Source organism: Lepidochelys kempii, chromosome 12 (assembly GCF_965140285.1).
Source record: "Lepidochelys kempii isolate rLepKem1 chromosome 12, rLepKem1.hap1, whole genome shotgun sequence".
Taxonomy (NCBI): Eukaryota; Metazoa; Chordata; order Testudines; family Cheloniidae; genus Lepidochelys; species Lepidochelys kempii.
The window spans coordinates 19,727,023-19,740,027 of NC_136391.1; the positions used below are offsets into that span (position 1 = coordinate 19,727,023).

The 13,005-nt window shown below is 39.6% G+C and overlaps 1 protein-coding gene across 1 annotated transcript in view; it reads left to right on the plus strand.

The window, feature by feature from the left end:
• The window catches only part of VPS35 (VPS35 retromer complex component), a 40,730-nt gene that overhangs the window by 8,068 nt on the left and 19,657 nt on the right, over positions 1-13,005 (plus strand). Inside the window, exons 2-5 of the mRNA XM_073307760.1 lie at positions 7,065-7,163; positions 9,455-9,551; positions 10,565-10,688; positions 12,317-12,499. Of these exons, the coding sequence (XP_073163861.1) occupies positions 7,065-7,163; positions 9,455-9,551; positions 10,565-10,688; positions 12,317-12,499 (503 nt within the window). The remainder of the gene's footprint in view (positions 1-7,064; positions 7,164-9,454; positions 9,552-10,564; positions 10,689-12,316; positions 12,500-13,005) is intronic.

Here is a 13,005-nt window from a genome sequence, read left to right on the forward strand (position 1 = left end):
CTATTTGAGATGAGCATGAATCTTTTCTCATTTTCTAATGCTTTGCAATGTTTATATTGCTGTAGTTTAGTTTCAGTGCTTAAATCCATTCAGTTGTTTGTTTCTTACCACTTCCTTAAACTTTAAGGATATTGAGTCAAACTCTGATACCCGGTAATATACTGTGTTACCCTTTTGCAGGCTTCATCAGCAGCTTTCATACTTACTACAGCTGGAATGAGAACTAGATGAACTGCCTTAGTGAATGCAGGTTGTGAAGGCTGAAAAATAAGTAAAGCAGACTAACCCTTTATACAACCACATCAGATGCCCGGGCCCACCTTCCAGGAGTCTTTAAGCTTCTTCCAAGCAAAGTCCCCTACTAGTTGACAACTCCGCTTACTGCTTATTGAATGATAGACAGTTCTGCTAACTAGTCACACACTTTTTAATTGTCAGTGACTCCAGTTGCTCACTATTCCATCTAGGCTTCTAAATTTAACAAGAACCTTAGTATCTTCACCACTCTGTTTTTAGAACAGTTACACTTTTTGCAGGCCAAAATTAGTATTAAAAATAAAAAAAAACAACCTTTGTTCAGATCATATTAATATAAATACTTCAAAGTGATACAGAAGTTAAAAAGGAAAAGGGGGGGAAGAAAAAAAAAGCAAACCTGCAGCAAGGGACTTTTCCAGCTGACATAGGATGGAAACAGAAAATATTTCTCTTCAGTGGGCTTATATACTAACTTTCTGCTGTTGAAGAGCTACAGTGGACATTATAAGCAATGCTGAAATTGTGACTGTTCAAAAATAGTATAATTGTATGCAGTGTTGTAGCTGTGTTGGTGTCAGGGTATTAGGGACACAAGGTGGGTGAGGTAGTATCTTTTATTGGCCCCACTTCCGCTGAAGAGCGAGACAAGCTTTCGAATGTGAACAGAGCTCTTTTTCAAAGCTGAAAATTTCTGTTTCAGCTGTGAGGATGATGAGCAGTGGAGCAGCTCATGTGGTAGTGTCAGTGGGTTCCAAAGTTGATACTCAAATGAGGCAGACATCATGCAGTTGGTTACACGTGGTTCATATTTGGAAGGCACTCTTTGCAGCCCTGAGGGCTAAACAACTTTTTAAGAAAATAGCAGAGAGTGTACACGTGAGCTTAGATTCTGCACAATCTGGTTATCATGTGAGCAATACAAATAGATCATGCAGGTAGTACCCAGCCCCTGAGCTGTATATTTGGCACCCTTGTAGAACATCAAATTATGCTATTATTTTTTGCAGCAATTGAGTTAGATAAGAATATACTGTCACTTGCAATACTTTTTTTTCCTCTTTCAGTTAAATGTAGTGTTAATATTAAATACATTGACTCAAATGCAGCCAGTCTTGTTGTCTGTTGCATCTTTGGCTTAGTAATTTTACATTGAAAGTAAGAACCTGATTTTATTTTTAGAAGTCTTAAGCTTGCAAAAGGCTTGCCTAATTTTGGAGCACAATTCTATGGTTGTGTATGCAAAGGAAGAGTTCTTCATGTGTGCATGAAAACACCTGATTTACATATGCTAATCAGAGTGCATTTGTACACCTGAAATTTTGGCTCTAAAAGATGATGCTCTTATTACTTTAATATTCTGCAGAGAGAGAGGGTGCCATGAAGTCCACCAGCAGACCAAACTGTAGAACAAACTTTCCTGACCCTGGCATTACTCTCTGAGGAAGTGTGCTAAATCTGTTAGCAATTGCTGTCGTACTAGTAATTAGTCCTTGTGCAAAAATGGTCTTGTGGTTAAGGCACCGGACAGGGAACGGGTGTCAATTTGATTCCCACTCTTACAGATTTTTTTGTATCGGTGCCCCATCTGTAAAATGCAGCTAATACTTTCTAAGGTACAAGGATCGGTGAAAAAAAATTCATATTTGCCAAGTGGTCAGTTACTATGACAGTGAACACCACATAAATTAGAGCTTCTGAAATACATAGCTCTATACAGGTCTCTTGGTATAACAGTGCCTGAAGAAATCCCCCTGCCTTGTATGAGTAGGAACTTGACCTGGTACACATCATTAACTTCTGCTATTGATTTAAGAAAATGGATTCTAGCTAGCCCTTACCATTACAAAGACAGCTTTCGATATAGTGTTGTCTTCCTGAGTCTGTAGAAAGATTTCCCAGGCTGCAGACGTTGCTTATAGCTTTACCAAGCAGTAGCTGAGTGAAATTAATACTGACTCGTGTTGCTGTCAAGAACATTGTGGGACCCAGTGATGCTATCAAGAATCCTGGGAATCTCCACTGTCTGCTGCTGTCTGTGGAAAGCTAGTGACTGTCAGAGGCAGACTGTGGGGTTACAGGGAGGCAAACCCCCAAAACGGAGATGAGTCGTGGGGGCGAAGTAGAGCAGTGGAGACTCTATTCATTTTCTTCTCTTTGCTATATGTAGCAGCCAGGATCCTCTGGAGCGTGGAGAAAAGATGGAAAGCTCGTCATTCTTTCTAGTATATGAGGGGGGCAAGAATGGAGCCTCGTGTGTATCTAGCATCCTAGCTGGGAGCTGTTATAATGCACAGACAAGGATGTGTGGTTGGATATTCTGCTAGGAATCTTCCTCCTTCCCAGCCTTTGAGGATGGCCAGTAGGGCTGGGCTTCTTGTCAGGGTGGTGTTGTCCCTGGATTTCTTTGATAGAGATTCTTACCTCATATTTTATCTTTCTTTTTGGCTGGTAAGTAGTCTCTCACTACTATCATCTGTCATATTCTTCAAGTCCTGTCCCTCTGAGGTAGTATTCCCATCATTTTAAAAATGGGAACTGATCTTAACAGACTTTCCCAGGACCACACCAAGTCCCTGACCAGACTGGAATTACATCTTGGAAACTGACTTCTCCAGGTCCCTTCCAGCCCTATATTTCTATGGTCTGCTAGCATTGACCTCCTACCCCAATATACCATTGCACTATCCAATATTTAAACATAGTGATAGCTAGTACAACTCTTCTCCTAGCATGGACAAGGCTTATGTGTTAATCATACTAATGAAGTGTCTTTCTTTAGTGCACTTGTTATTACTACTTTATTATCTCTCTTTAACGCTGGAGACTGCACTAGGCCTTGGGGAATGATCTCTGTCCTTCAGAGACGTAATTGGGAATGGGCATAAAATGTTATGTGAATATCTGACTCTAAGTTAATTTTGATGACATTATAGGTTGAATAGTGGTAGTGACTTGACTGTGCTGGGGAGTCAGTTGCATCACATCTGTTTATTAAAATAAAAATATTAACTTGGATTTACTCATTGAATAAAAATCAGTAGAATTATAATAGTATTAAGTTGTAATGGCATCAAATATTTACTTTTGAATTTTCTGCAGTTATTCTTGTGTGTTTTGGATAGGTGACTATCTCCCTCTGCAGACATTGCTTTAGCACTATATACTTTGTGGCTTATATGTATGAACAACATTTATCTTCAGCCCTGAATTTTTACAACTGGTATATAATTAACTTCACTCCTTTCAGATGAAAAGGGAAAAGCCGAATTATGTGGTTTTTAAACCCAAACACTTTAGTCAGTGAGGGGGAAAATAGATGTGTTCTTGCAATTATGGACATCTTATTCCTGAAACAAATTTCCTTGCGTTAAACTGTTTCAGAGGTATGTGTGTCACGCTGCTTTGTTAAAAGGCCTGGCCAGGACCAAGGTAGGGGAAGATGTGTTGCACCAGAATGCGTCCTTGGCCTAGAGGGAGCAATGCCTTTTTTTGGACTGTCCAATAGGGCACAGAATTTGGGTAGAAATCTTAGGTAATCATAATTAAGGCTTATCTGTACATGAATGAAATGAGGCATTACCCTAAAAATACAGTCACTAGTTACACAAAAATAACACTTACAAAAAACTGCAGTTTAACTTTCATAATTAGTCATGATAAAAACAGTAGCTTGTGGTTCTGCTTCAGTCTTTTGTGAATTAAATTATTCCTAAATTGCAGTAGACATCTCCCCCTCCTCCTTTCCTCGTGGTGTTTGCTTTGTAATAAGTGTAGCCCTCTATTATAAAAAGGGATAATAATAATAATAATAAGGAAGTGACAATGCTTTCAAATAGGAAGGAGTTTCTTGAAGCAAACAATTGTCTCCACTTCCCAGGAAATGGGGTAGGGGGTGATGTGTTAGAAATTTGAATATTTTAATGCAAACTGATCTATTGGGCTGGATTTTGGATATTGCAGCCTTTAATATATTTTGCTTAAGTTTCAAACTTGCTGTTTGTGAACTGACTTACTATAATTCTGCAATGGAGAAATAAAGAAGATGCTTGCTGTGAAAGGGATTTTGGAATGTGGCAGTTTAAATCACAACCCTGTTCTTCTAGTTCAGAAGTGAAGGCGCAGGTGATACTAATATTTATATAAGATCAGTGTTAATGTACAAAGCCTCAAAACATTGTAGAAGACTAAGTCTCTTTCTGCTCTGTATATGGGCAGAAAATGTGATACAATAAATGAGATCTTAACCTGGCAAATAACAAGGGAGATTGTATTTGGGGTAGGGCTAGGGAGTACTTGTATCTGTGTCTCCTTGGTCTGGATGTGCTCATGATATTGTACCAAATATTTAAGTCTATCATCCAAGCTGCATGCTACTGACGCAGCGACTTCTAGTATCTCCATGGATATGTCATGATCCCTTTAGTCTTGGTATCAGTGAAAAGATTGGTTGTTCTCTGCTGAAACAGTAATGGGCTCTGAAGGGTTGTCTGATATCTAAATCAAAGAGAAGGACCCAAATTAGTTCAGAGCTGAAGCTTGCTGGATTCATCAGGGTGCAAAGCTGTGAAGTGGGGGAGCAGAAGTCCTTGAACACATGAAAGATATTTTACGGTCACTTACTGAGGACATGTTCACTGTCTACAAATGTATACTGCACTTGTGATCTGTTTAGTATTCTGTTTCTCTAATATTTGCCCCAGTTAGAGCCATCTGGTACTGGTAAACTTTGCTATCCGAGTAACTTGTAATTCTGCACAAAGATAAATGTTACAGTTTTGAATGGGACTTTGTTCTTAATGCTCCGGGGAGGGGAGCAGCAGCAGCTGCCATACTCTGTTGCCTCTGAATGCGCTCTGCATGGCAGTGGCGGTGCAGCCAATAGCCTCTCCATGCTTTATTTTGGCCAAATGTCTCACGCAGGTCCCTGCTGAGCCTTGGTGAGTGTTAGACTTGTTTCCATCATATCCAGTGGCTTTGCTGTAGAGAAGCAAAGTGGGAGGATGTTCTCACTATGACTGCCCATGGTGCTCCCCTCTCCTGCTTCCAAAAATGACCTTACATAACCAAAAGCTCTTCCTCTGTAGAAGTGACAGGTTTCAGAGTAACCGTATTCGCAAAAAGAAAAGGAGTACTTGTGGCACCTTAGAAACTAACCAATTTATTTGAGCATAAGCTTTCGTGAGCTACAGCTCACTTCATCGGATGCATACCGTGGAAAGTGTAGAAGATCTTTTATACACGCCATTCTCCTGCTGGCAATAGCTTATCTAAAGTGACCACTCTCCTTACAATGTGTATGATAATCAAGGTGGGCCATTTCCAGCACAAATCCAGGGTTTAACAAGAACGTCGGGGGGGGGGGGGGGGTGAGGAGGAAGGAGGAGGTTTAGGAAAAAACAAGGGGAAATAGGTTACCTTGCATAATGACTTAGCCACTCCCAGTCTCTATTCAAGCCTAAGTTGATTGTATCCAATTTGCAAATGAATTCCAATTCAAACAGTTTCTCGCTGGAGTCTGGATTTGAAGTTTTTTTTGTTGAAGAATTGATTTAAAGACTTCAAATCATGATTTAAAGACTTCAAGTTACAGAGAATCCACAATTTACACTAGTTTAAACCTGCAAGTCCAGTGTTCCCCATGCTGTGGGAGTGGTGAACCCCCCCGCTCCCCCCCCCGGGGTGTTTGACAGTCTGACCTGGGGAAAAATTCCTTCCTGACCCAAATATGGCAGTTAGACCAGGGGTAGGCAACCTATGGCATGCGTGCCAAAGGCGGCATGCGAGCTGATTTTCAGTGGCACACACTGCTCGGGTCCTGGCAACTGGTTCGGGGGGCTCTGCATTTTAATTTAATTTTAAGTGAAACTTCTTAAACATTTTAAAAATCTTATTTTCTTTACATACAACAATAGTTTAGTTGTCTATTAAAGACTTATAGAAAGAGACCTTCTTAAAATGTATCACTGGCACGCGAAACCTTAAATTAGAGTGAATAAATAAAGACTCAGCACACCACTTCTGAAAGGTTGCCGACCCCTGAGTTAGACCCTGAACACGTGGGCAAGACCCTCCAGCCAGAAGCCTGGGAAAGGATTCTATGTAGTAACTTAGAGCCCTCCCCATCTTGTGTCCCATCACCAGCCATTGGAAATATTTGTTACTAGCAGTTGCAGGTTGGCTACATGCCATTGTAGGCAGTCTCATCATACCATTCCCTCCATAAAATTACCAAGCTCAGTTTTGAAGCCATTAGGTTTTTTTGCCCCCACTATTCCATTTGGAAGGCTGTTCAAGAACTTCACTTCTCTGGTGGTTAGAAACATTTGTCTAATTTCAAGCCTAAACTTGTTCATGGCCAGTTAATATTAATATGTTCTTGTTTCCACATAGGCACTTTACTTAAATAACTCCTTTCCCTTCCTGGTATTTAGCCCTCTGATGTATTTATAGAGAGCAATCATATCTCCCCTCAGACTTCTTTCAGTCAGGCTAAACAAGTCACACTCTTTGGGTCTACTCTCATAAGGTAAGTTTTTCATTCCTAATAGCCCTTCTCTGCTGTTCCAGCTTGAGTTTATTGGGCTATACCGACCTATCTATGCCTGTGTAGTCTCAGGAGCTTAGACATACCCTAGGAGAAAGGACAATGATAAATAACTCTGAATTGTAGAACTGGGATTAGTCTTGCAGAAGCCTAGCAGACATTTCATAGTCAAAATGGTAGGAATGCAACTTTGAGAAGAACAAACCATAAATAGTTACACTTGAGTCAATTTTTTTCCTTGTGTCTCTCTCTCTTTCCTTAGCCGACAACACAGCAATCTCCTCAAGATGAACAGGAAAAGCTCCTGGATGAAGCCATTCAGGCTGTAAAGGTCCAGTCTTTCCAGATGAAGCGATGCTTGGTAAGAAATGTTTTTGTGTGTGTGTTTTTGTTTTGTTTTTAAAAATAGTGGAATGTAATTTCTTGAAGCTGGAAGGAACTCTTTCTCTCCTACCCCATGAGCTGCAGTTTGATGCATTGGATTCAGTTGGAAGCATGATAAACTTTACAATCTGCTTTGAGCATACAAGCATTGACTGACTCTCCTGTTGTGGGGAAACCCAGCACAGTATGAAGGTTGGCAGCAAAGCTCTCATATCCAATGGAAATGACACTTCCAGCAATGGGTGAAACTGGAGCACTTCTTTTAGTGCCACTGCTTGCTGAAATAAATGGAAGGAATATTTTTTTTTCATTTCATAGGCCAGAAGTTTTACTGACTTAGTTTCCCTCAGCAAAATGTAAAAATGTCCGAGTAGCTGCTATTCCATGCAGCAAGTGAGGGAATAAGTATTCTCAGGTGGAAATCTGCAAGTGCCTACAAGCCTAAAAGCTCTTTAGATTATCTTCACAAAGGTTTTATTGTTGCTCTTTCCTTTTTTGTGAAACTAAGTAGTCCATAACATGGTAAGAACACATCCTGCTTGTCCCTTACTTTCAGTATGTTGAGTGTGTATTTCTGCACAGTGCTTTTCCATGTCTCTTCCCTCCAGTCAAGATGCAGAATTTTGCTGAATTTATTTTCAGCAGGGCAGTCCTCTACATGCTGCTGTGCAGGAGTACTATTCCTATAGCATATACTGGGGACCTTCCAAGGGCTGCAGTTGTGGCATTAGTTAGGCTATGTCTACACTACCGTGGTAAGTTGACCTAAGCTACGCAACTCCAGCTACATGAGTAACTTAACTGAAGTTGATGTAGCTTAGGTCGACTTACCGTGGGTCCACACTATGCTGGGTTGATGGGAGACACTCTCCCGTCGACTTACTGTACCCTTCTCGTTCGGGGTAGATACCAGGTTCGACTGGAAAGCGATCTGCTGTCAGTTTGGCGTGTCTTCACTAGACCTGCTAAATTGACCCTAGTGCATTGCTCCGTGGAGCGTTGGTCCGTGGGGTAGTGTAGACGTAGCCTTAATGGATTGTACTGTGATGCAAAGCACTAATGAGTGACATTGCACTGAGATCTCCCTTCATCTCTTTTCCTCTGCTGGATGAAACTTGAAGAGACAGTTGGAGGGAAGATGAGAGGTGCATAAACAGTAGGAAGCCTAGCATATGTGAAGAACTTGGCTTTATCTCCAAAAGAATGAATAAAACTTAAAGCTGAATTTAAAATGAGTTTGAGAAGCTTTGAGTCTATGAAAGCTTATAGTGGTCCTTGGCCAACTGCTGTCTTGTGCTTGCAGCCAAAGAGGATGAAACAGGAGCACCAACAGAATTATGAATTTCCTCTGTTCATATCTTGATGTGTTGGCATCTCCAAAACAACCCGCAGAGAAATTGCAACTATATTTTCCATCCGTGTTACTGAAAGGAGAACTTGTCCCACTATTTAAAGACATTTTGAAATCCCATGCTCCTAAACTCTGTAGACCTAAGACTTAATCCCTAGCCACCCAGTAGTCTGTTTTATATTCATACAAAGAAGCATGCAGGTTCATGGTCCAGATAATTATATGGAACTCTCTAAATATACCTCCTTGTTCTCGACGATCTAATAAAACACTACTCCCCTGCCCCCCCCCCACACACACACATTAAAAATAGCAGTGTTTTTATGGAGATGGACATGGGAATCTAATCCAAATTCTTGCAGAGTTTTCCACTAATAATGTGAGTTACCCTGTATCTTTATCTGTTAGGGCATAGTGCTGTGCTTCATCACTAGACTGAGCTGGAAAGCAGACTTGGGTCTAGAACTTTAATGAGTTGTAAAGATGTCTTGCTTTGGTTTCCAGGGTGGGATTGTGTTTGTTGGGGAGAGGAGGGGTAAGGGTTGCCACACTAGTGTAAATAATAAGCTGTTTCTCCAGTGTTTCATGTACTAGCCCACAGGTATACTATATCCCCATATCAAAAGACACTCAAAACAAAACTTACATCATTTTTTTTTTGTTAAACACTCACTACTTCTCTGTCTAGATGGTGAACAAGTTACTTAAAATAATTGGATTTGAAGTAGATTGTTTTTCAGTTTTGGCTTTTTGGGTTTGTTTGGGTTTTTTTTGCATTTTTACCCATTTAGTTTTCCAACGCTGTTTTTAACATGTTAGAAAGCTAACTTGCTTCACAAATCAAATTGCAGTTGTTGTCTAGGCTGGGGAACGACAAGTGAACACTGCTAATGTTTGTTCTTACACTCAATCTTTAGGACAAAAACAAGCTTATGGATGCTCTGAAACATGCCTCCAACATGCTTGGTGAACTGCGGACTTCTATGCTATCTCCAAAGAGCTATTATGAACTCTGTATCTTTTGAATGGTTGATGGGAGAATATTTGAGGTACTGTGCACTGCAATCTGTGTAGTTGTGCGCCTAGGAGTAACATGATATCCCTTTGGACTCTTCCTTGTAAAATCATTTTTTTTCCTAACATTGCTTTATTCAGTTTTCTTTATCTCTGCTGGAACTGTTGTCTATCCAGATAAGCTGAAGAAGGAAACACACCAGCTCACTGTGAAAGAGATTGTACTATACAACAAGAATGAACAAAGTAGTCCGTAATCACTTCAGAACTCTGTGGGCCTGATCTCTTAGAAGATTCTGTATGGCATTATTAAAAACTACAGAGTGTGGTGAGCAAGGAGTTAGAACTATGGAGCACCTAGATTTTGCCTAGAAAACTAGGTGGTCTTTTTATAGTCAATACAACGGTCTTGCCTACACCAAAAGCACATGCTGCAGGCATTAGCTTCCTTTTTTTTGGCCCCTGTGTGGTTTAGCTTTTTCTTTCTAAAAGCTGGGAGACTACTACATTTACTTCTCTTTGATGTGATATATCAATTGAGGGAACATTTAGTAACTTTTCATGCAGCAAATATGCTGTTGACATGCAGAGAAGCGAGGTGTTACTTCCCCACTCTATACTCTTACAGCCTTAATTTTTTATATATGCTGCTAAGGATCGGGATATCCCTCTGTGAAAGCCATGACCTTCTGCACCACTCTTTATTTTGCCTAGTCCTATGTGCCTTTGCTTCCACCCTCTACTGCAGTATCCTTGCCCTCAATACTTTCTCACTCCTCTGCATGCTGAATACCTTTCTCCTTCAAATATTTCAACTTGTAAATTCAATCTTTCAGTAGTGATGTCCTGTGAGAAACCATTTCAGCTCCCTGTGCTGGACTCCTACTGTTTGTCTGTTAGCTTCAGATTGTAAGCTCCTTGGGCAGTATCTTCCTCTTGGTACTGTTAAGTAAATGGGTATGCATATCTGTTGTAGTGATATTAATGTTTAATCCTTAACCATAAGAGAAAAGATATGGCTATTTCTGATGAGCTACACTATTTGGAGGTATATCTGACAGATGAATTTGCCAAGGGAAGGAAAGTGGCAGATCTTTATGAACTAGTACAGTATGCTGGAAATATTATCCCAAGACTGTAAGTAAATGAGCACTGACAAAACTTTCTTAAATAATGAATGCTATTTTTCTAAAACTTCTTGCTCAGGGAAAATTCTTGCCTTGGATTTTGTGTTGTCTCCTGCTCCTGGATTTCAAAGTACTCTAAAGAAAATCTCTATCTGATAACACAGGAGCCCCCTGATTGTTTTGAGATATTTAAGCCCCAAATGCAGCTTTTGTAACTAGTAGTTGGATTCTCCCACTCAAGTACTTTGTTTTATTAGCAATTTAGTGAAATAAAGTTAAAAAAAAATTGTTTCACTGACTCTAATTTTTAATATAAATCAGCTGTTAGAAATTACATTTTTTATTTAACTGCTTCTTCAAATATCTTGTACTGATCTTAGTAAGCCTAATTGACATAAGTGCCAAATCTTAGCTGGTGTAAATTGATTGCACACAGCTGAGGATCTGGCCCTATATTTGTAAAGATAAGTGGGAGGTCTCTTTTTCCAATTGCTTATGTTCAGTTGTTGGCATAGGGAATAGAAAAAACACTTTATAATATCACATTTAATATAATATTAAATATTCCTGTAGTTTATACATACTTTTAAAAAAACAGAACTGTGGCATGTCTCTATCTTCATTTTAATAGTATCTTTAGTATCTCTTAGTAAGATTCACTAAAGAAGATGAAACAAAAATTCAGCTTATCCAATGATACAATAACTGAACTCAGATACAGTACACTTGAGACTACTGAAAAGTCTTAACTTCGTTAATTGCCCCAAATACATAGTGTTCCTTATCCTCTTGTTGATTTAGCTTCCGATCCTGCAAGCGGTATTGTGTGAGTGGACCCCTGTGCTCATGCCGAGTCATCAGGGATACTCTGCAAATACAGAAGTTTTCCTAAGAGGAGTTGCTTGTAGGGTTAGGTTAACTAGTTCTGCAAGGTATTGCGCAATGTCAATTCCCTTCTAAAATCATAGTCCCATAATTAATTATTTTTTTAAAAACCATCCCGATTTTTAGTTTTGTCCCGCATCCCAACTGATATTTGTCCCGATATTGCAGCTTTGGCCACTTTGGTGGTTGTTTTTGTGTTTTTTTTTTTTGCTTCCCCCATGTGTTCCGATATTTTGTCCCTTTTATCTGGTCACCCTAAATTTGATGGGAGTGTGCTCTCCCATTGATTTAGTGTCTTCACCAGACTTGCTAAATCGACACTCACTTCATTGATTGGAGCAGTGCCAATCTATCAATAAGTGTAGACATGCCCTAAGTTTCCCTTTCTGTAAATGGGAAAAATAATTCTTGCCCAGCAGGCAAAAGGGGTGTGCATTGTAGGCACTGATTAGTTAACATCTGTACAATGCTTTGAATATATACAGTACTGTAATAGGGCCAAGTATTTGTTGTTACTACCCACACTTAGATAAACTTCTTTGCACACCCACTCCAAAATCTGTGCCCCACACTTCACATACACACTTCATTTAATTCTTTCTCATCCTTTCTAAGTATCTTGTGAGACGAGAGGGGTAGACCTGCCTTTGACCAGGTTACTGTATTGTATTCATGTATCAATACAAGTTTTCTCAATAATACTTAATCCACCATTTTAATCAGAATTTCTTCAACTGTTTTTTTTCCCCCTAGCTATCTGCTGATAACAGTAGGTGTTGTCTATGTCAAGTCCTTTCCTCAGTCCAGAAAAGATATCCTGAAAGATTTGGTGGAAATGTGCCGTGGTGTCCAGCATCCTCTAAGAGGCTTGTTTCTTCGAAACTACCTTCTTCAGTGTACCAGGAATATTTTACCAGATGAAGGCGAACAGACAGAGTAAGAGAAATGTGATGCAAGCTCAGAATGGCTTCATCCTTAAACGAAGAATACATTAATAGTGTTTGTTCTCTATGATCTTGTAAGGCTTGAAATAGGTGCATATTTTAAATAGAATTTATTTTTTGTAATTGTTCTTTGGATAGACAATGAAAGTCCAGTCTCTAGTGAAGACCTGATGGATTAATTCCTGGCAGGTGACCTTAAGACATGCTTTGTATGCTTAGGCAAAAAAACCCCTTAAGTATAGCTTTAAAATGGCCTCACTGGTCAAAACGACATCCTCATTTTCCTCCTTCCCCCATGCACCCAGAAATATTCATAGAACTTGGCCAATAACTAATTTATTGGCTTTAAGGTTGGGATGTAAGCTTTTTGTGTTTTCTCTTACTGTAAAAAGTAGGATTCAAGATAAAATGGGCTCTAGTCTTCACAATGTAGACTATAAACTCTCTACTGTAGAGAATATTTAATGTTTCAAATACATCTCTGGTCTGCAAAATGTT